Raw genomic sequence first — 21,772 nt, forward strand, 5'->3', positions numbered from 1 at the left:
CTGAGGAGGTATCACACCAGAAATTTTGTTATTAGAGATTTTTAAGTTTTCTAGACTTTGGTACTACCCCCACTTTTGAGAAAGTTCTCCATAGAAATTGCTATAACTCAAATCGATATACATCAAATCTGGGTAAATGCTAAGGTCTTCTGATAAATTTCCTGTTAACAGGTTTTTCTCGAGCCTCACTCGTACTAAGCTGGTGCAATTTCTTAAACTTATTGGAATGGAACGTATGAAACAATTGTCATATGCTGTGAAGTTTTGAAGGGATCCACCATTACAGATATTTCGTGGAAGATAGCCTGACAACATGTTTTCCTCCAATCCCAAATGCTCCAGATATGTAAGATTATTAAATTCGAAAGGGGAGGAGCCATTAAGCTCATTTGTGAACAACATTAGACTAGTAAGAAGTTTGAGCTTTCCAAGACTGTGAGATCCTTCATGTTCCCTATAGAGGATGTGATAGGTCCCCAAAGATTGTTTTCAGCAAGGGATAATATAGATAGATTGGTCAGGTTTCCTATAGAAGTAGGGATTGGGCCAGAAAGATTGTTACTAAACAGACCCAAGTCAAGAAGAGCTTCCAACTTTCCAATTTCTTGAGGTATGGGTCCAGAAAGTTTGTGGTTGCTGTGGTAGAAAAAACTCAGGTTGCCTAAGTTTCCTATAGAAGTAGGAATTAAACCTGAGAGATTGTTTTCAGCAAAATTAAGCCAAGCAAGAGATCCCAACATCCTAATTTCATGACAAATGGATCCAGCAAGTTTGTTTGCACAAAGCTCTAAAAGGGTTAAGTTGCCCAAATTTCCAAAACATGCAGGTGTCGAGCCCGTGAGGATGTTATTGTACAAAAAGAGCATCCTAAAAGATGTTAGATTTCTGAGTTGATGAGGAATGGACCCGGAAAGATTGTTATCATAAATAAATAGAATGATTAAGTTGCTCAAGTTTCCAATTGACACAGGGATTGAACCTGTGAGACCGTTACTAGACAAAATTAGCTCATTGAGCAAATGTAGCTTTCCAAGTTGATAAGGAATGGATCCAGTGATGTTATTATCATGGAGATTTAATATGTGAAGGCTTGTTAGTTGGCATAATTCAGATGAAATTCTTCCTGAGAGATGATGATTGCCAGATAAATCAAGGTAGATTAGCTTAGAAAGGTTGCCCAAGTGTGAAGGAATGGTACCGTAGAGTAAGTTGTCGCTGTGATTAAGACTAATGAGACTGTGTAAGGATGAGAAGCTCAAAGTGTGGAGGGTACCTTTTAAAGCATAATCTGGGAGGTTGATATGAGAGATGCTGCTAAAGTTGTTGCAAGCTATTCCAACCCAATGGCAAGTGATGTTTCCAACCCATGAAGATAAATGAAATTGGCTTTGGTTGTCAAGGCTGGCTTTCCATTCCAGAAGAGCCTCTGCTTCTCTCCCCATCATTGTCGCCATATTGGGAGGTGAAGTTGCAAAGGAAGAAGAAATAGCAAATTGGGAAGGAGCCAACACAAGAATGATAATGATAGTGGTGAGCAACACTCGAATTAGAACACTACTGCAATTGGGAACCGGTTTCTCTACTAAGGACACCATGGCTTTTATAAGTTGGGAGGATGTAAAATGTTGCTAGAGACCACGCAGAAACGAATTGGGTGATCAGAGAACGAATGGCATTATGGTTATGTAGTATGGTTATGTAGTCAATAAAGCCTAAGTTTTTGTTGCATTTATAGCCAGTGTCTGCCAAGTGATCTACTAATTTCTCATATTAGTGTTTCTTAATTTAAGTCAATAAAACATTAAAACCGCAAGCACTGAACAAGTAGTCAATATATATATATAGACTACTTTTTTTTTTTTTTTTTGAGGGAGTATATAGTTGTTAGAGAAGTATGATACTACAACTAGTTTTTTCAACTTTGTCACGATCTTTTCACGTGGTGACTTATGGGTGGTGAAATTGTAGACTTATACGGATCTACCAAATTTTCCATCACTTTTAACTTGCCACATACACAAATTGTGGTAAAAATCATGAATATTGCTACCATAGTAAACTAATTGTTAACGACCTTGGTACTCTCAACTCAATAATGTTAGGAAAAGTCTAAGATGGCATAAATTTTCATAACTTTTTGTCACAATTGAGATGTAGCAAAATGTAATTAGTAAAAAAAAAAAAAAATTTATATGTAAATAATAGCTAATTACTCACAATTTGCTATATTAAAGACATAACAAAAAAATTATGGAATAATTTATGTATCATAGTGGCATTTTTAAACGCCCAAATAAAAGTCAATAAAACGCAAGCATTAAAAAAAGTAGTAAAAAAAATATAAAAAATTATTAGGCGGTCCGCAGTTGTTAAGAACCTTATAAGTTGTACCATTAACATTAAAAAAAAAAAAAAAAAGTAGTCAAAATAATATAAAAAAGGCGAAAATCACATTTTGGTCCCTACATTTTGACCCGATTTCCGTTTTCGTCCCTAAGTTTTTTTTTTACCGCTTTTAGTCCCTCTCCAGAAAAGCGGTTCCATTTTAGTCCCTACCGTTACTTCATAAACGGATATGGCTGATGTGGCAAACGGCATTGGTAGTCAATAATAAAATAATCTCTACAGTACCACTGTTAGTTACTCCCGCCCATTCCTAGTCACTTGCCACTCACGTGACCGTCCCTAACCAAGCAAAACCCCAAATCACCCAAATAGAAATCCCTAACCCCCAAATTTCCTGAGCTCCTCGCTCATCAGTCACCACACGGATTGAAGTCCCTCACCAGTCACGAACTCAAAAACACCTTCAAATCAACTGCTTTCCATGGATTCAAGCTCGATGTCATCGAGTGGAAGCTTGAGGAAAAGGGGCCCAGCCCGATGCTTCTGCTCGGAGAGACCCGTTGTGGTCGTTTCGTGGACATCTGACAACCCTGGAAGAAGGTTCTACGGTTGTCCAAATTACTGGGTAAGGTAGTATCTCTCTTTGTAATGTTTTTAAATTTCTGGGTTTTTAACTTTGGAAGCACTTCAGGTTCATTTTCGTTTCAATCTTGCTTCAATCTTGCAATCCCCTTTAGTCTAAGTCTAACCCAGAATTTCTTTTCTTAAATAAATAAAAATTTTAAAAAATTTAAGGAAAAAAAAAAAAACTCAGCTTGTTGCTGACAATATAAATTGTGCTAATACAAGAACATTGTGCTAATACAAGAACATTGTGCTAATACTATTTTAGTTTCTGGTAAGGTAGTATTTGCTAATACTATTTGTTACTGTTTTTCATGATTTTGGTTGTTCATTTAACATCATTTATCTGGTCCTTGGGTGTCAGGTTGGACGCAAGTGTAAATTTTTTCAGTGGCTTGATGATGAAATCTGCGAGCGTGGGAAGGTGCTGATTCCGGAGCAGAGGCAACGGATTTTGACCCTTGAAGCTCAAATTGTAGGCTACAGGAAGAGAGAGAAGAGGCTGCTCATTTGCTTGGGGCTGTCTCTGGTGATAAGTGGGATGCTACTTTGTTTGATGCTTCTTCTGGTTGGCTAAATAGGTGGGGGGGAATGGGTCATTAGGTGGGTAGGTGTTAGTGGAAAAATGCCTGAATTTTGTTGTATGTATTAGTGGCAAAAGGCCTGAATTTTGGTGTATGTACTAGTGGAAAAAGGCCATAATTTGTGTTGGAATGTGTTGTTTGTAGTAGTGGGAAAAGGCCTGATTTTTTGGTATAATTCTCTTTGCAATCCAAGACTTTAGCAATGGAATATGGTCTTTTTAATTAATCTATGATTTGTGTACCAATTTATTACATTATTGTTAAGTGTTTGTGCTTGTGATATTAACTGTGCATCAACTGTCAATTTGACACTGCAATTTTGAATGGAAACCAGCAGCAGCCTGCAATTTTGAATGGCTGCAAAATTCTCTTTATGTATTAAACCTGCATAATTTACCAAACCTGCATAGTTTCTGCATAACTTACCAAACCAGCAGCTCTTTATTCATACATCATTACACATTTATTCATACATCATTACACATTAAAGTGGCTACTCCCAGCACATTAAACTCCAATGCTCACCAAGTCTGCATAATCACCAAACTGCCCAACAAAGCTAAAAACCAGCAAATAGCTAAAAATCAGCAAATTTGAGTTTAAGCATTTTAAAAACCAAAGCTAAAAACCAGCAAAGCAAATCTGAATAATGGAAGCTGAATCATCATAACAATGGGAGAATAATTACAAAATATTTAACACCAATGGTAGTTTTTGGTGTACCACAATAATTACAAAATATTTAACACCAATGGTAGTTTTTGGTGTACCACAATAATTACAAAATATGTGACAAAGCACATTCATACAAAAAAGGATTTGGTCAGCCCATAAACATATGCCAATTGTTCTAGCAGTTACATAAATATATGAAGAGTGCTTCAACATATAGCACAACAAAAAAAAGGTCCTGCTTCAGTTTGCTATCTTTTAGCAGATCTCATTGCTGCCATATATCTTGCTGCATTCCCAGTTGCATTCAAGGTTTCAGTAGTGACTGCACTTCTCTTCCTCTGTTTTTTTGGTCTTCGATTGGACTGGTTATCAGTGGGGGTTGGAGGTGCACTTGTGGTCACATCATCATTAGAGCTTGGTTGTGCCCTGTGTACTGTTGGCTGAGCATCCTTGGCTGCCTGCAAGCATAAGCACAATAACAATTAATAGTTTGCCAACTGAAAAACAAAACAATGAGGATATTTAAGTCAAAGTGTATACTTACCCTTCTAGTGGTCCCACTGGCTTGGGATGCACTACCAGGCAAGGAGGAGTTCCCTCCTACTTCTCCCTTGCAGCTCCTCTTGTTGTGTCCTAATTTCCCACATAACTTGCATTGTTTTGAGATGCCTAGGCCTCTTTTTTTTCTGTGACTTCTAGATTCATCAGGCTCCAGTGCCCTCTTCTTCTTAGGCCTGCCAGGAGGTCTCCTCTTGATAGGGGGTTGCACAGGTGGCAGTCCAGTAGGACCCCACATATTCTGGCCATTGATGGGCTCTATAATGGGTTCATAGCAATCAATGTAGGTAGTCCTTTTGTAGCAAGCATTGACATACTTTTCAGCATCTTCTCTGTTGAAAAATATGCAAGAAATGGCATGGCAACATGGTATGCCAACTATGTCCCACCTCCTACAGCTGCATTTCTTCTCTTCCAAGTCCACAATGAAACTCTCAAGCCCATTCTTCACTTCAAACTTCATACGACCAGCCCAACATGCTATCCACTTGCTGCATGCCAACTTCTCCTTGTACAGCCTCTTCCTTATCTTAGGACACAACTCAGATTCCACCTTCGTAATCATTTCTCTGTTTGCTTGAAATCTAGTCATCAGATATAGCCTAATACACTCAAGCTGCAAGCACATAGAGAGAAAGGGAGAATTAATCATTCATGAATTACATAGGTCTATGGATCATAATGCACATGAAAGGGAGAATTATGCATACCATGGTGATTATAGGTTTGCTCCTGAACTTAACTATCGTGCTGTTGAAGCTTTCACACATGTTGTTCAAGACCGTGTCACTCTGCCCATCACTTTTGAACATGTGCCTAGCCCAAATAGTTGTTGACTGAGATTGCAGCCATTTGAATGCATCTTCATCCACCTCTTTTAGCTCATTCATTACCCTCTCAAATGCTTGCCGATAGGTAGCCTTGGCTGCTTTCCAAAAAAGGTCTCTAATAATGACACCAGGATGATTTTTCCTCAAATTTTGGTATAAATGTCTGCAGCAGATCCTGTGCTCGTACTGTGGCCAATTGTCAACAAAGGTGTTCACCAACCCCTGCAAAGCACAATCATTTAATTCAGCAAGCAATGAAGCTACCATTAACTACAAATAATTCAACAAGCAATAAAGCTACCATCATACCTTCTGCTGGTCAGATATGAACACCCATTGCTTGTCATCTCCTATGTCAGCAAGCAATAAATTAAGAAACCAGGTCCAACTGTCCTTTGTTTCAGCCTCTACTACTGCATATGCGAATGGGAAGTATTCATCATTGGGATCTCTACCAACAGCACACATCAGCTGACCACCTGTCTTGGTCTTCAGATGGCATGCATCTAGACCAATGATTGGCCTGCACCCTGCCAAGAAGCCCTTCTTGCAACCTTCAAGGCAGATGTACATTCTTTCAAAATATGGCAGCCCGGTTGCCAATCCATGCTCAGCTGCCAAATCACCATCCTCATAAGTATGCACCTTCATCAATATTGTGCTCTCAGGACTGCACCTTCTCAACTCATCACAGTACTCCCATAGTTGGTTGAACTGTGCAGTGTGGGTCCCATCAACAGCATCTTGAGCTCTCTCTCTAGCCCTACTTGCCTTGCCTGCACTTATGTCAACCACATACTTCTCATGCACAGCCTCCTGAATATCCTTAAACTTTATGCCAGGCTGTCTCCTAACCCTCTTCACTAACTTCTTCCCAATGTATGATGCTGTGCACCTTGGATTTCTATAGCTTCTGCTGCATGTGTGTTCCATGTTCAGTGTTTTCAATCTAAAACTCTTCTCCCTTGGCACCTTTGCAAGGTAGGCAACAAAATTGCACCCTGGCTGGCATCGGGCTCTCACTCTCACCAAGTCATTTTTTACAAATTTTATACCCCACCCACCATGGACTGCATAATCAGTTAAGGCATCTTTAAATTGTTTAGCTGAGATGAACAACATATCCTTTTCAAACCTAAGGTTCTCAGCTTTGGCTACTGGCCTAAAGATTGGATATTTGCTGCTCCTAATAGAATTGTCAACCTCAACAACAGGGATGTCATCATCACTTGAATCATCACCACCCTCACTGCCTGATGATGATTCATCAAGGCTAAGCAACTCCTCACTCTCATAGTCAGAATTCATGACACCACCACCCATTTGTCCTGCTTCAACCTCAGCATTTTCAGCTTGATTGTCCCAACTATCAGGACTATCTTCACCAATATTCATTGGTTGCACTTCTGGTTCTGGCTCTGCCTCTGCCTCTGCCTCTTCTTCTAAGTCACTCCTCTCATCCTCACTGCCCTCACTACCCTCACTGCCCAAGTATGCACCATCACTGCCCTCACTACTCTCCTCAACTTGGTCATCAACAACTGGTGCTTTGCCAGCCCTCCTAGCACAAACTTCCTCATTAACAAATTCAGCATCATCATGGCCTCCAAATTGTGAAAAATCAGGTCTGTACTCTTCATTATCATTTTGAAGCACTCTGTCACTAGCAAAAACCTCTACACCTACACCTTCTACTTCACTACCAGGTAATGCAGCAGCTAAGGGATCAAAATCCTCCACTGGTAACTCAACTGGTTCATGCACTGGATGCTCCACAAAGACATGAATCTCCCCATATCCCTTCACCAAGTCAGTCATGAACATAGCAGCATCATCATCAACCACCTGATGGAAATTTGACCGCTCTGGGTCCACACCAGGCATTTTATACCATAGCTTATCTACTTCAGAGTAGCCAAAATCCCTACATATACTCTCAATCTCTACTTTTGACCACCTATCTGGGTCACAGTTATCCACTATATCAATTGTCCCTCCCACATACGCTTGAGGGTTCCACATGAAATGCCCACCATGGTGGACATGCAGAGTAAAAAGCTCATTCATCCTGCATGCAAGTCACGGGAAGAAAACAGAATGAAAATGAAAACAGAATGAAAATGAAAACAGATATTAATAATACTTTGTTAGGCTAATAAACAAATAAAAAAGCATATAATACCGACAAAGGGATCACAGGGACCCAGCCACTTCTTGAAAAGCAAGACACAATACAGACAATCAGTGCAAATACCAACACAAAGATTCCATGGTTTATCAAAGGTCAATATAGTGGTCCCTGATAAACAATGACACATAGTACAGACAAACAATGCAATTGCCAACAAAAATACAGTCAGTAATGTGGTCCCTGATAATGTGGTCCCTGATAAACAAAAGTAAAACAAAAGCTATAAAGGGAGACGCAAATAACAAAAGCAACACACAACAACCAAACAATATTCCACTATCATGGTCAGTATTATGTCCACTACAAAAGCTATAAAGGGAGAGAGGAAGAGAGCGAGTGAAAGTGAGACACAACGAGAGAGAGAGAAACAAAGATAGATTGAAATTCCAGAGCAATAACAAAACACAACATCTCAAAATTCCCAAATTCTCAAAACCCAACAACTGCGATTCAAACCCAAAACGATTACCCAGCACTTAAAATGGCATTCATAACATAAGAGAGAGAGAGTTGGAGAGAAATACGACCTTCGCAATCTGCTCAGCACACACAAACACACTGAAGCTTGCCGATTTGTGGGATTTTTGTGCTTGCCGATTTGTGGGTTCTTTGATCGGTCTTGTGATCTTGTGATGAGCAACGGGTAAGGTAAGGTAAGAGATTAGGGATTTTCAGCAAGTTCGCCGTTAGATCTCATCTGACTGATTTGGGGTTTTGTTCGCCGTTAGATCTCATCTCACGTGAGTGGCAAGTGACTAGGAATGGGCGGGAGTAACTAACAGTGGTACTGTAGAGATTATTTTATTATTGACTACCAATGCCGTTTGCCACATTAGCCATATCCGTTTATGAAGTAACGGTAGGGACTAAAATGGAACCGCTTTTCTGGAGAGGGACTAAAAGCGGTAAAAAAAAAACTTAGGGACGAAAACGGGAATCGGGTCAAAATGTAGGGACCAAAATGTGATTTTCGCCTATAAAAAATTATCAGGCAATTGTTAAGAACTTGCACCTCTAGCTACAGTCCAACCCCAAATCTTTTCTCATAATTTTTTCTGTTGTATTTTAAGCTCTGTCAAATAAAAACACGACCATCTCTTTTATTAAATCTATTTCAACTACCCAAAATAAAATTAAAAAATCCAATACCTCCCCACCATCAACCTTCCCGGCACTGGCCACTAATGCGATCAATATTGCTAGTCCTGGCCAGCCACCGACGCCATTATTTTCAGGCCTTAACCTCCACGACTCTATTCCTCCAGCCATAAGTACTGGAATTAGGGGTGGCAAAATCAACCCAAACCCATTTGTCCACCCAAACCCACCCACTTAAATTAGACCCAAACCTACCCAATTATTAATTGGGTTAAATGGGTATTAACCCAATTAAACCCAATTAACATTAATGTTTATTGGGTTTTAATTGGGTACCCAATTGATCCAATTATGATCCAACTATCATTTCTACAAATGACCCAACTCTAAAATGCCCTAAAACACTAAAATTACCAAAATACCCCCTCAACCTAAAAAATGACCAAAATAACACCTAAACCTAAAAATAAACAAAATACCCCTAAAACCTAAAAAAAAGACCAAAATACCCCTTAAACTTAAAAAATTACCAAAATACCCCCAAAACCTAAAAATTACCAAAATACCCCCCAAAACCCAATAAAATGACCAAAATACTCTCAAAACCTAAAAATGACCAAAATACCCCCAAAACCATAAAATTGACCAAAATACTCCCCAAACCTGAAAATTACCAAAATACCTCAAAAACCTAAAAATTACCAAAATACCCCCCAAAACCCAAAGAATGACCAAAATACCTCCGAACCCCAAAAAATGACCAAAATACCCTCGAAATCTAAAAATTACCAAAATACCCCCAAAACCTAAAAATTACCAAAATAACTCCACAACCCAAAAAATGACCAAAATGCCCCCTCAACCCAAAAAATGACCAAAATACCCCCCAAAACCTAAAAATTACCAAAATACCCTCCAAACCCAAAAAAATTACCAAAATACCTCCGAACTCCAAAAAATGACCAAAATACCCTCGAAACCTAAAAATTACCAAAATACCCCTAAAACCCAAAAAATGACCAAAATACCCCCAAAACCTAAAAATTACCAAAATAACTCTAAAACCTACAAAATGACCAAAATACCCCCCAAAACCTAAAAATTACCAAAATACCCTCAAAACCCAAAAAATTACCAAAATACCTCTGAAACCCAAAAAATGACCAAAATACCCCCGACACCCAAAAAATTACCAAAATACCCCTGAAACCTAAAAATTACCAAAATACCCCTGAAATCCAAAAAAAGACCAAAATACCCCCTGAAACCCAAAAAATGACCAAAATACCCCCGACACCCAAAAAGTTACCAAAATACCCCCGAAACCTAAAAATTACCAAAATACCCCTAAAATCCAAAAAATGACCAAAATACCCCTAAAACCTAAAAATCACCGAAATACCCCCAAAACCTAAAAATTACCAAAACCCCTCTAAAACCTAAAAAATGGGCAAAATATCCCCAAAGCCTAAAAAATGACCAAAATAACCCCAAAATCTAAAAAATGACCAAAATATCCCCGAAACCTAAAAAATGACAAAAATACCCTCGAAACCTAAAAAATGGCCAAAATAACCCCGAAGCCTCAAAATTGATCAAAATAATCTAGAAACTATAAAATGACCAAAATACCCCCTAAACCTAAAAAATTACTAAAATACCCATGAAACTTAAAAAATGACCAAAATACCCTCAAACCTATAAAGTGACAAAAATACCCCTAAACCTTTGAAATGGCCCAAATAAACCCAAAATCTCTAAAATGGCCACAAACAACCTGAAACCTCTAAAATTACCAAAAATACCCTGAAACCCCTAAAACTACCAAAATACATCTAAACCTATAAAATGACCAAAATACCCCTCAAAATATCTAAAATGACCAACATACCACTAATCCTATAAGATGAACAAAATACACCCGAAGCCTCTAAAATTACCAAAATAGGGGTTTGGGGTATTTTGGATATTTCGAGGGTATTTTCGTTAAATTAAAGGTTCTAAGAGTATTTCAGTCTGGAATGGAGCATAGCTGCTGCAAAGAACGAAGAAGGGAGCCTGTGTCTTTCTTGGCAAAAAAAAAAAAAAAAGTATTGATAATGATTAATGAAAGAACCTTGGCATTGGGTAACCCCACCAATTCTAAGAGCTATTCTGTAACTGCTTAATTACACATTATATCAATCAATTTTTACCATCTTTGCCTCGAGAAACTAGTAATCAAAACAATAGTCAAACGAGAGAAAAGGTAATGATATTTCACTAGAAAAAATTAAAATATGGAGGTCGAGTATAGACAGAGAATCTATTTGAGAAATTACCCAGCCTTGCCGAAACCCATGTTTCAAAGTTTCAAACTCAAGCCAAAATCTCAAATCATAACAACAAAGAGAAACCAAATCATCGAATCAACCAAAGACAAATCAAAAAAGAAACTGGGTTTTAATCATAGTATAAAAATGGGGAAGTAGAAGAGTGAAAATAGAGAAGTAATTCAGGCAACGGGTGGTTGGCCGTGACCAGCAATATTCATGTTGTCACTTGTTGGCGTCGGCGAAGGTTGGCGGTGGGGGTGGGGGTGGTGAGGAGTTGTTGGGTTTTTTATTTTATATTTTATTTTAGGTAGTTGAAATAAGAAACGTCAATAGAATTTAATTAAATAGATAGATATGTGACATATTTTTATTGATAAAGTATAAAATGGAACAGAAAAAATGAGACAAAAGATTTGGATTCTTCAAGCACCTCAAGTGATACTTCATGATATTGTGGGCCCTTTTTGTTGTTTAGCCAAGCCCAAATCTAGGATTGTAAATGGACTAAACTATTCATAAACAACTTAAGCTTGACTTAATAAAAAACTCGTTATGTTTGTTTGTTTGTTTACAAATGAGTTAAACTTGAGCCTTAATTTTAAGATTGTTTAATAAACGAGCCGAGTCAAAAGAAAAAAAATATTGTTCATGAATAAACTCGTGAACAATATGACTTGATAAAATATAAGTCGTGCTTAAGCTAGTTTATGGGCTTGAAAAATAAACTCATATCTTACTACGTCTTTAATTAATTGGGGTTAGAAACATATGTCTAACTAAATAGACTTGATAATATACTTATATTGGATCTCAAGCTCAAAAGCTTGATATTGAGGGTCCGTTTGGATTGAGCTTATTGTTGCTGAAACTGAAAACTGAAAACTGAAAACACTGAAGCAAAATAATTTTTAAATGTGTGAAAAGTATCGTGGGACCCATTTTTAATATTTTTTAGTACGTGAACAGTGACAAACAGTGTTGCTACAGTACTGCTACAGTGCGCTACAGTATTTATTGTCCCTGGAACACATGAAGTGAGGAAAAAAGAAAAAAAAAAAAAAGAAAAAAAAAAAGGAAAAACGCAGCTTGGATTCAGCGGAAAACGCTGAATCCAAACGGCCTCTGAGTTTGAGCTTGAATAATGAATTAAGCCAAGCCAAGCCGAGTTCAAGCTCTTGAACTATCTCAAGCTCAAATCTAGTTTGAACATTTTATATGCATTGTCAATCTGAACTTGAATATTCGATACTTGAAAAAACTCAGGCCCTACTTAAATCTAGTTATGAATCTACTAAAACTTGGGCTTGTTAGAGCCGAGATAGAGATACTGATAGTATAGAGAGATGGGCTTAGTCCCACAGCGACCAAGTGAGGCCATTTGGCTGGACCAACTTGTGCGCAAGCAAACAATCCAACAACCAGCAAAAATATGCAAAAACAATATAGTGTGTTAGGCTATAAAGCAATATTACTCAGCAAATATCAATTATTTCAAGCCACAGAACTTTACAGACTTTCTACGAAGGGATCGAGTCATAAAGCCCTAGGCCCTATCTCCTGGAGCCTTGTATATTGGGGTCAGAGCTCCACAAAACTTGTGAGGTAGGTTTCAGACTTCGGAACAATGTGACTTGTCTCAAATATCTAATTGTACGCAAAAAGTATTTTCTTCTCCTTACATTAAAGGAATGATGTCTCAACTGATGGTTCTAGGCTAAGATTTCTATTTGAGTGAGCTGGGTTGCTTTTTTGTTTATGAGTTGATGATCCTCTTCCTTGCATGATCACCTCCTTTTATACCCATGCTTGGAGGGTGGAAATTACTATTTCATCATCTTCTTGGAGGGTGGTTGCCTTTACACGGTCTCTTGCCTCGTTCACTCTTGTTTTGCTCTCCTAGCAAACCAACCCCTTTAAAGTATCTTGGTCATTTCCCGTAATAGAAGACTCTTCCCTTAAACATGTCATACAACATTATTGGGTGCCGTGGGTATGGGTCCCGCTGTAGAACCGTGAGGATGACATTGCGAAGCTTCTAGGTGGCAAAAGTGACTTAACAGGTCTTGAGCTACTTATTCGCAACTGGTATAGATGCCTTTTTGCAATAATGACGACTCTAGAAATTTTTTCTAGAGTGTTCCTAAAAATTTTTCTCATAATTTTTTTTTTTTTGGACACGTGGTTTTTTTATCAAATATTTGTCCATAATTCTAGCAAAAGAATAAACAATAATATTAATAAAATTATTAATTATTGTTTTTTAGTTGTTTCATTAATTTGTTTGTCTTTTATAAACTATAATTTATTATATTGTTATTTCATTAATTATAAAATTATTAATTGTTGTTTAGCCTAACATAGTAACATAATTTAGTTTGTTTGTTTTTTATAATGTATTGGTTAATTAAATTATTAATTATTATTTATTAGTTGCTTTCTCCAATTAATTATTGATTAATTAAATGATTGTTTATTAATTATTAGTTGTACTGTTGCACTAGCACATAGCCACATACTCATGTGCATTTACCCTGGCCCCATGCCCCCATTCACCCCCAATTCAACAGACAAGCCCCACTGCCCCATGGCCCAATCACAAGACTAGAGCCAATATAAAGCCAATTATACTTAAAATTTTTACTCTTTTTTATGCATGTTCAAATTATTTTAAGCTAACGTCTAGCCCATTTTACTATCCAATAAAAAATTAAAACTAAATAGGAGTGGTAAAAAAATTAAAAATCTAAATGAAAATAACTCTAGACGGTTTTCTAAGAAATTAAAAAATAAAAAGTAAAGAAGTGGCAGGCAAACCACTTGGGTTTCTCCGCCCATTAATAACTTTGGTTAAATCAAAAGTAGGTAGGACTAGGAGTGAAATAGTGAAGAAGTCATTTTGAGTTTCTATGTTAACATTCTCTTTAGAAACCCAGACTAGAAGAAATGCTGAAAGAAAAAGAGAGACAGTGAGGGAGAGAAGAAAAATGAAGAAGCTATGACGCAATGACGACGAGCTCAAGCCTCAACCTACGTCAATATCTCATCGGTGAATGAATGTTTAACAGTGGCGTAGCAAAAAATTTCTAGAAACCCATTTCAATTTGTACTGGTCCGGAATGAAGTTATCGACGAAAAGCACCGGAATCCGCCGAAATAGCCGATACAAGCTGAAACACCTCGGTATTTAGGACGGTACGAATCAGCCTAGTTTCTGTACCGGTCCAACCACCGGCACGAAAAATTTCGATCGTATCGGCCGATACGCTACGGAATTAACTCCCTTGGTTGGTTGTTGCGTCTGTGAAGTGTGAAGTGTTTGAGGCCCGATCTAATTTCAGTATATTAGGTAAGGTTTTTTTTTTTTTTTAGAATCCGTGGGTTATTGGGTTTGCTACCATCTGTTGGCTTGCCGTGGGCTTGCCATCCGTTGTTTTTTTTTTTGAGAATCTGTGGGCTTGCCGTGTGCTCTGTTACAATTTTTTTTTTGCTTGGAAGTAGAACAAATAAAAAAAAATTTTAGGGTGTTCCTAACTTTGATTGAGGGTGATCCTAAATTTTTTTTTTAAAGGATAAACAAATAAAAAAATTTTAATTATTATATATAAATTTTGTTTTTTTTTTCAGTTCAGGGTGTTCCTGGGAACACCCTGAAATGAATGTGGCGTCGCCGCTGCTTCTTTGGTTGAAAAACCCATTAAAGTCACTGATTGGTTTGCCATTTCTTAAGGTATCTTCTCTAGTCAAACTATACGTACCCTCTCCCTAAACCTTGGACAGTCAACCCTTACCTAAGGAGTGCTACATCATGGATGATGTCTTCCCTATTTTGGGAATCTGTGGATCGTTCTTGAGGGGTCTCATTCTTGCTCTGATGAAATCGTGTCATTTCGTCCCTTTCTCTCTTAGGTTCTTTCATAGGGAGGTTTGGCCTTCATGGCTGTTCCATCCTTCTATGGACCTTTGCATCCACTTCTTCTTATGCTTCAAAGCAATCTCGTTCAAATCCTTCTCTCTTGCACCTTATTCGAGGCCCTCTATTTATTCCCCTTTTTTAGGAGAAATTATAAGATTCACAGAGAAAAATTGTGAAATAGTCTATTTTTGGGAAAAAATTAGGCACGTGGCATGTGTTGTTAAAGTTATTTAGTAAGTTGGACTCTTTTTGAAAGTCGAGTTTACCAAACTCGACTTTGGGCTGGAAAACAAACACTATAGTGGCGTTTGTAAAAAACGCCACTATAGGTACCCTATAGTGGCGTTTTCTATAAACGCTGCTATAGGCACTAAAAAACGCCACTATAGTGTTTGTTTTCCAGCCCAAAGTCGAGTTTGCCAAACTCGACTTTCTAAAAGAGTCCAACTTCCTAAATAACTTTGAATGCATGCCACGCGCCTAATTTTTTCCTAGAAGTAGATTGTTTTGTAATTTTTGCCAGATTCACATAGTAAATGATGTGGTTTATCATTTCACTAAAAAACTTCCATATGTTTAAAATTGTTAGTTAGAAAATTTTTTTAAATAGAAATTAATTATTGACTCAACAATTTTAAACAAGTGAAAATTTTTTAGTGAAATGATGAATAAATGACGTGGTTCACCAGAGCACTCTATAATTTCTCTGTTTTTAGGCTACAATTCCCAGCTGTGGTTCCAGTTCGTTCTTTCATGGGTTTATTACTGACCCATGGGTCCACCATGCTCACTTTAGGCCCATGCTTACTTGGTTTGGGCTACGGTTTGCTTTCAAATTGTCGGTGTTAACTGTGTATACAAAAGAATGATCCAAGCTCAAATCATTCATCCTCAACTATAAAATTATACGCATAAAAGAAATAGAATTATAAGTAAAAAATTCTTAATGGGTGGGACAGCCATGGGCTTGACCTTTTTTTTTTTTTAATTATTAAAAGTTAGAAAAAAATGGGCTTGACTTAAGTCAATAAAGCCTGGGCCCTGTATAACCCATTTGTTGTTGTGATATATAGACCTGTATGGCGGCAGTTAGGATGAAAGGGAAGGGAGAAGGAGTAGAGACAGACTCACTGGCGCTAGTAGTACATTAATATAACAGAGACTCCGCCCACTCTGGCTAACTTACGTTCGTCTCAAAAACAGAAATCCTTACCTGATAGATTTAGGCCAAAACGGTGATGAATGCTTATCTCTCACTATCTCCATCAACTCCAACTTTGTGTGAGGCGCCACACCCCACTTACTGCCAAAAACCTTCATGCCCAAATTATCAAAGCTGGCCTAGAGCACTGTGGTCCATTGCTCAACACCCTCATAAACGGGTGCGGCAAATGTGGTCTCATTCAAGATGCCCTTCACTTGTTCGACGAAATGCCCCACAGAGACCATGTCTCATGGGCCTCCATTCTCACTGCCCACAACCAGGCCAACCTCCCCCACCTAACTCTTTCCATGTTCCCCTCCATGCTCAAGGATGATGAGCTAGGACCTGACCATTTTGTGCTTGCTAGCCTCGTTAAGGCATGTACTACCTTGGGTGATATTAGGAAAGGCAAGCAAGTGCATGCCCACTTTGTGTTGTCCCCATTTCGTGACGACAATGTTGTCAAGTCATCCTTAGTTGATATGTATGCCAAGTGTGGATTACTTGATAACGCACGTGGGGTTTTCGATTCAATTTCTTTGAAAAATTCAGTTTCTTGGACTGCTATGATATCCGGGTATGCTCGACATGGGAGGAAATCGGAGGCTAGTGACCTGTTTCAGAGGGTACCAGTCAGGAATTTATTTTCATGGACAGCCTTTATTTCAGGGTTGGTACAGAGTGGGAATGGGGTTGATGCGTTTTATTTATTTATTGAAATGCGAAGAGAAGGAGTCAACATAGTTGATCCACTAGTTCTTTCAAGCATTGTTGGTGCAAGTGCTAATCTAGCAGTGCTGGAACTTGGGAAGCAGATTCATGGCCTAGTTTTCACTCTTGGTTATGAGTCTTGCATATTTATAAGTAATGCCCTTGTAGATATGTATGCCAAATGTAGTGATATTCTGGCTGCAAAGGAAATTTTTGGTAGGATGCAACGAAGAGATGTAGTTTCTTGGACTTCTATAATCGTTGGGACAGCTCAGCATGGGCAAGCAAAGGAGGCATTGGCTATTTATGATGAGATGATTTATGCTGGAGTAAAGCCAAATGAAGTGACCTTTGCTGGATTGATTTATGCTTGTAGCCATGTTGGCTTAGTAAGTAAAGGCCGTTATCTATTCAAATCTATGAAGGAGGATTATGGGATTAATCCTTCTCTGCAGCACTACACATGCTTCTTGGATCTTCTTAGTCGGTCAGGACAGCTAGATGAGGCTGAGAATCTCATTAATGCAATGCCATTTAAGCCTGATGAACCTACTTGGGCAGCTTTACTAAGTGCCTGCAAGCCCCATAATAATATTGAAATGGGAATTAGGGTTGCTGATCATCTATTAAGTTTAGAACCAGAAGATCCATCTACATATATACTGTTGTCTAATATTTATGCTAGAGCTGAATTGTGGGAAAAGGTTTCAAAGGTGAGAAAGTTGATGGCATTCATGGAAGTTAAAAAGCAACCAGGCTATAGTTGTATTGAATTGGGAAAGGAAAGCGAAGTGTTTTATGCTGGGGAGACCGCTCATTCTATGAAGGATGTGATTTTTGGTTTGCTTAAGTTGGATGCAGAGATGAGGAGAAGGGGTTATGTTCCAGATATAAGTTCTGTTTTACATGACATGGAGTGGCAAGAGAAGGAAAGACAACTATTTTGGCATAGTGAGAGGTTGGCTGTGGCCTACGGGTTGCTTAAGGCTGTCCTGAGGACAGTTATTTGGGTAGTGAAGAATCTTCGTGTTTGTGGAGACTGTCACACAGTTTTAAAATTCATAAGCACCATTATGAAGAGGGAAATTGTTGTCAGAGATGCCAATAGATATCACCATTTCAAGGACGGGAAGTGTTCATGCAATGATTTTTGGTGATTTTGCGGCTCTGCGTCGGAATTTTTCCTTTGGTTTTTCATATGTCTGCCATCTATTGATTATAGGTTCAAGTCTGAATCTGCTAATTCAAGCGTCTTGTAGTTAGCCTTTTCCTTTCATTTTGGTTTTTTTAATTTCTGAGGCTTGCTAATTTTATTGGAACACATATCGCCTAACCTGTGTTGTCAGCACCAATGGTTTAAATGACATTGATCTCATATTTTCAACCTCCAAGCCAAGGAAAACATAGGCTTTACGGGGAAAGTGGTTGACGTTTACCTATAATTGTGGGTATTGCATTACCACTTCAAGGGATATGTATTCCTTGACGAATTGTTTTCTTTTATTTTTGCTTTTGGGAGATTTCTCTTTTAAATTTTGCTCTCTTTCGATAATGGAATTGAGTATCACTGGCTTGATGAAGCAGAATTTATATGAAGCATTGTGAGAAATTTCATATGCTTTGTTGTTTATTAATTGATCTTGAACTCTACGTCACTAGAGGTCCTAGAGGATAGTCGATCCTTCAAAGTAAAGGAGCATATTTGTTAATGGAATTTAGGCATTTACAATGTAAAGCTAAAGGCTCAACAGAGGCTGCTCTTTTGGATCTGACTAAGACACTAATTATCTTGTTCAAAACAGAATCAGTCTATAACCAAGCAATGTGCTGTAATACTGATCAAATCTCGATATTTAAGGACCTCAAGAATTAAGATAAAAGCAATTTGTTCGTTATTGTATTATCACTCTTATACAACCCAGTATAAATTGCTTCCCATTAATATTTACCGGAAAAAAAGAAAAAGAAAAAAAAAAGAGAGAGGTACTTGGAAACTCAGAAATATTTAATTTCATAAATTATACCAACTTACTTGAGGTTTTACGAAGTGTCAGTTTGGCATTTTTTAGCTAGGTCTTTTTTCTCCCCATTTTTTTTCTTGGCTTTCAACAAATAAACAGATATATTAGCCTTTTAAAGAAATTATTTAATTTATTTCTCTTTTTAATAAATAAGTTATAGAAAAAACGCAAGGTAAAATCCTTCAAAATGATTCGTCCTCCAAACTAAAATTGTGGGAGGGTAGAAAAGTGGGAGAATAAAAAAAAAATAATTTCTCTCATTTTTGTTTGGTTGAGAGTGGAAAAGTAAAGGAATGAAAAAAGTGAATTAGTATAAATTTACTCATGTCCTCTTGTTAAAAAATGATGCTCAATTAAAACAAAAAAGTGACAAACAATCAACCAAAAAAAAAAAAAAAAGTAATTACTCAATTTATTAAAAATAAAAATCATTTCCCAAAAAAAAAATCATGTCTAGTTAAACAAAAAAAAAAAAAAAAAAAGAGAGAGAGAGAGAGAGAAAGAGAAAGAAAGGAGCTTGACGAATTGCCCATGTGCAAGTACAAATGGGCATTTTCGCCCATTAAGCAGCCTCATTTTCTCCCTTTAGTTTTCTCTCCATTTTGGTGGGCCCGAGGAGAAATCACCTAGACCTCATCATTTATTTTCCTTCCTCCTCACCTAACCAAACACACTCCAAAAAAAATTTCCTTCCCATTTTCTCTCCAAAGTTTTACATCCACCCTATTTTACCTCCAAACAAACACACCCTTAGTCTTCAGTTTTCTGACTGTTGTAGGAGTATTTAAAGTAGATAGATGGGTTCCAGTTAGCTCAATTGGTAAAGTCTTTGATAGTTGAATAAGAGATCTGAGATTCAATCCCTGCCTACACCAAAAACTTATTAGTGTCTTAGTCTAATAATAAAGCAGATGCCATAAGTTGAAACTTTCTTTAAAAAAAAAATAAAAAGTAGATAGGGATAAACCCCACTATTAGGATGAGTGGTCCTTCAAACTCTCAATCACTTATCTTAATACTTCACCATTGATTTTGACAACTCATATAAGATTAGTTTAAATTTGAGCTCTAAGTTAAATACACTTAATAACCCATGTGGACAATTCTTAGGTTATGAGTTACGGGTCGGGTTGAATCTAACCCAATTACTAATATCTTCCACCCGTCCATACTAGGAACTATAGTCAGAACTGGATCCTCTCAGTCTCTAATTCAATCCTTTCTTCATACAGAAAATGGAGTGTGTAGGGTATGAGTACTATATTAAGTCTTCATCTAATAGTACATCACTCATAATATCTCATCTATGTCCCAAATTATTTTATCACACTAGTTCAAGTTTCTTTAATACCCCATGAGTTCGAAACTCAAAGCAACATTTGATCCCATAGCATATAATATGCTCATGATTATGTTGAAAAACAAAGATTCATCATAATCATTAGGACTATATGCCATAGAATGAATAGTGTTCTAAATAATCTTTAAGAGACACTCATGCTAATTCATTCATACTTGACTGCTTTCCTAGACATGCTCTGTGAGATCGTATCTTATCATGGCCTTAAGATGACATACTAAGTAGCAACATCAAGCCTTCATGACATAGTTCTAGGTCAAAAAGGGAATAAAATAGATCATGTAATGGTAAACGAAGCCTCATATAGTGACAATGTAGGGATTTATACAACCACTCCCTTAATTTGTTGACTGCAGCATTTATATTATAATTTGTATGCTGCGGCAGAGCTCCCACTCGCTACTCAAGATGATCACTTGCTCGCTTACCAAAATGCCAAAGTGATTGCTATGTTTCATCCCGCTCACTACTCAAGCACCATGGTGATTGTTCATGTGAGTAGATTAATCTAAGCATGGTGACATATTCTCAAATAATGTGCTCATTATGCAATATCAATCACATCACACCATGAATTAAAATTAATAACCTTATTATTGCATATGATATGAATAATCACAATGTCTATAAGGTATCAAAAAGAACATATCAAATCCAACAAAATTCCAAACTCCTACGATGAGTCTAAAACACATATTTAGCAAAAACACATATTTAGCAGTGACCTTAGTAAGTGGATCAACTACCATCCTGCTAGTGGAGATATGTTGGATGATCAACTTTTCTTGTGTAATAACATTGCAAGTGTAGTAAAATAGAATGTCTATTTATTTGGTTCTACAATGGTGTTTTGGATCCTTGGCATAAGTCATCATTGTTATTGCGATGTCTTGTTAATTTTAAATCCAATTTGGTTCATGAGCTATCATTTTGAAGGGAATTCAATTTTCTATAACACGAGGTTAAATTAATCCTTATCGAATGGTCAGAGTTTTGGTCAAATTAAGGCTGAACCCGAGTTGACCATGGACAAACTAAGTTAAACTTTTGACAAATGTTTAGAAATATTATTTTTTATGTGAAATAATGAAATTTGGTCATTGGGTGAATTTTTGAAGTCATTGATTGTGGGTCAACAATGGGCATTTTGGTCATTTTAACACTGCACTCATGAAATTGGTTAATTTGATGTTCTATTGAGATAAAATTAAATTATTTTTAACATTCTCTTGATCCCAAGGTCAAAATTGTAATTTGAAAAATTTTTAAATGATAGTTTATCTCTAAAATAGTTTAGAGAGAAACTTTTCAAACTCCTCATGTATCTTTTTATTGGATACGA

The 21,772-nt window shown here is 37.3% G+C and overlaps 3 protein-coding genes across 3 annotated transcripts; 1 reads left to right on the top strand and 2 right to left on the bottom strand.

Annotated features, from left to right (window-relative positions):
* Positions 1-401: 401 nt before the first annotated feature.
* Positions 402-1,595, bottom strand: LOC126694702 (probable leucine-rich repeat receptor-like protein kinase At1g35710). Its single transcript, XM_050391120.1, has one exon. It carries the CDS (start codon positions 1,593-1,595, stop codon positions 402-404), a length of 1,194 nt encoding a protein of 397 aa, XP_050247077.1.
* Positions 1,596-4,201: 2,606 nt separating this feature from the next.
* LOC126694703 (uncharacterized) lies at positions 4,202-8,648 on the bottom strand. The gene is made up of 6 exons (XM_050391136.1): positions 8,624-8,648; positions 7,853-7,916; positions 5,927-7,685; positions 5,498-5,839; positions 4,774-5,403; positions 4,202-4,687 (listed from the first exon to the last, which is right to left on the bottom strand). The coding sequence occupies exons 1-6, from the start codon at positions 8,646-8,648 to the stop codon at positions 4,478-4,480; spliced, it is 3,030 nt and encodes a 1,009-aa protein (XP_050247093.1). The 3' UTR covers positions 4,202-4,477.
* A 7,576-nt stretch (positions 8,649-16,224) lies between these two features.
* On the top strand, positions 16,225-18,451 carry LOC126712314 (pentatricopeptide repeat-containing protein At4g14050, mitochondrial-like). Its single transcript, XM_050411601.1, has one exon. It carries the CDS (start codon positions 16,377-16,379, stop codon positions 18,204-18,206), a length of 1,830 nt encoding a protein of 609 aa, XP_050267558.1. The 5' UTR covers positions 16,225-16,376; the 3' UTR covers positions 18,207-18,451.
* Positions 18,452-21,772: the final 3,321 nt, after the last annotated feature.

Source organism: Quercus robur, chromosome 2, assembly GCF_932294415.1.
Source record: "Quercus robur chromosome 2, dhQueRobu3.1, whole genome shotgun sequence".
NCBI classification, from domain to species: Eukaryota; Viridiplantae; Streptophyta; class Magnoliopsida; order Fagales; family Fagaceae; genus Quercus; species Quercus robur.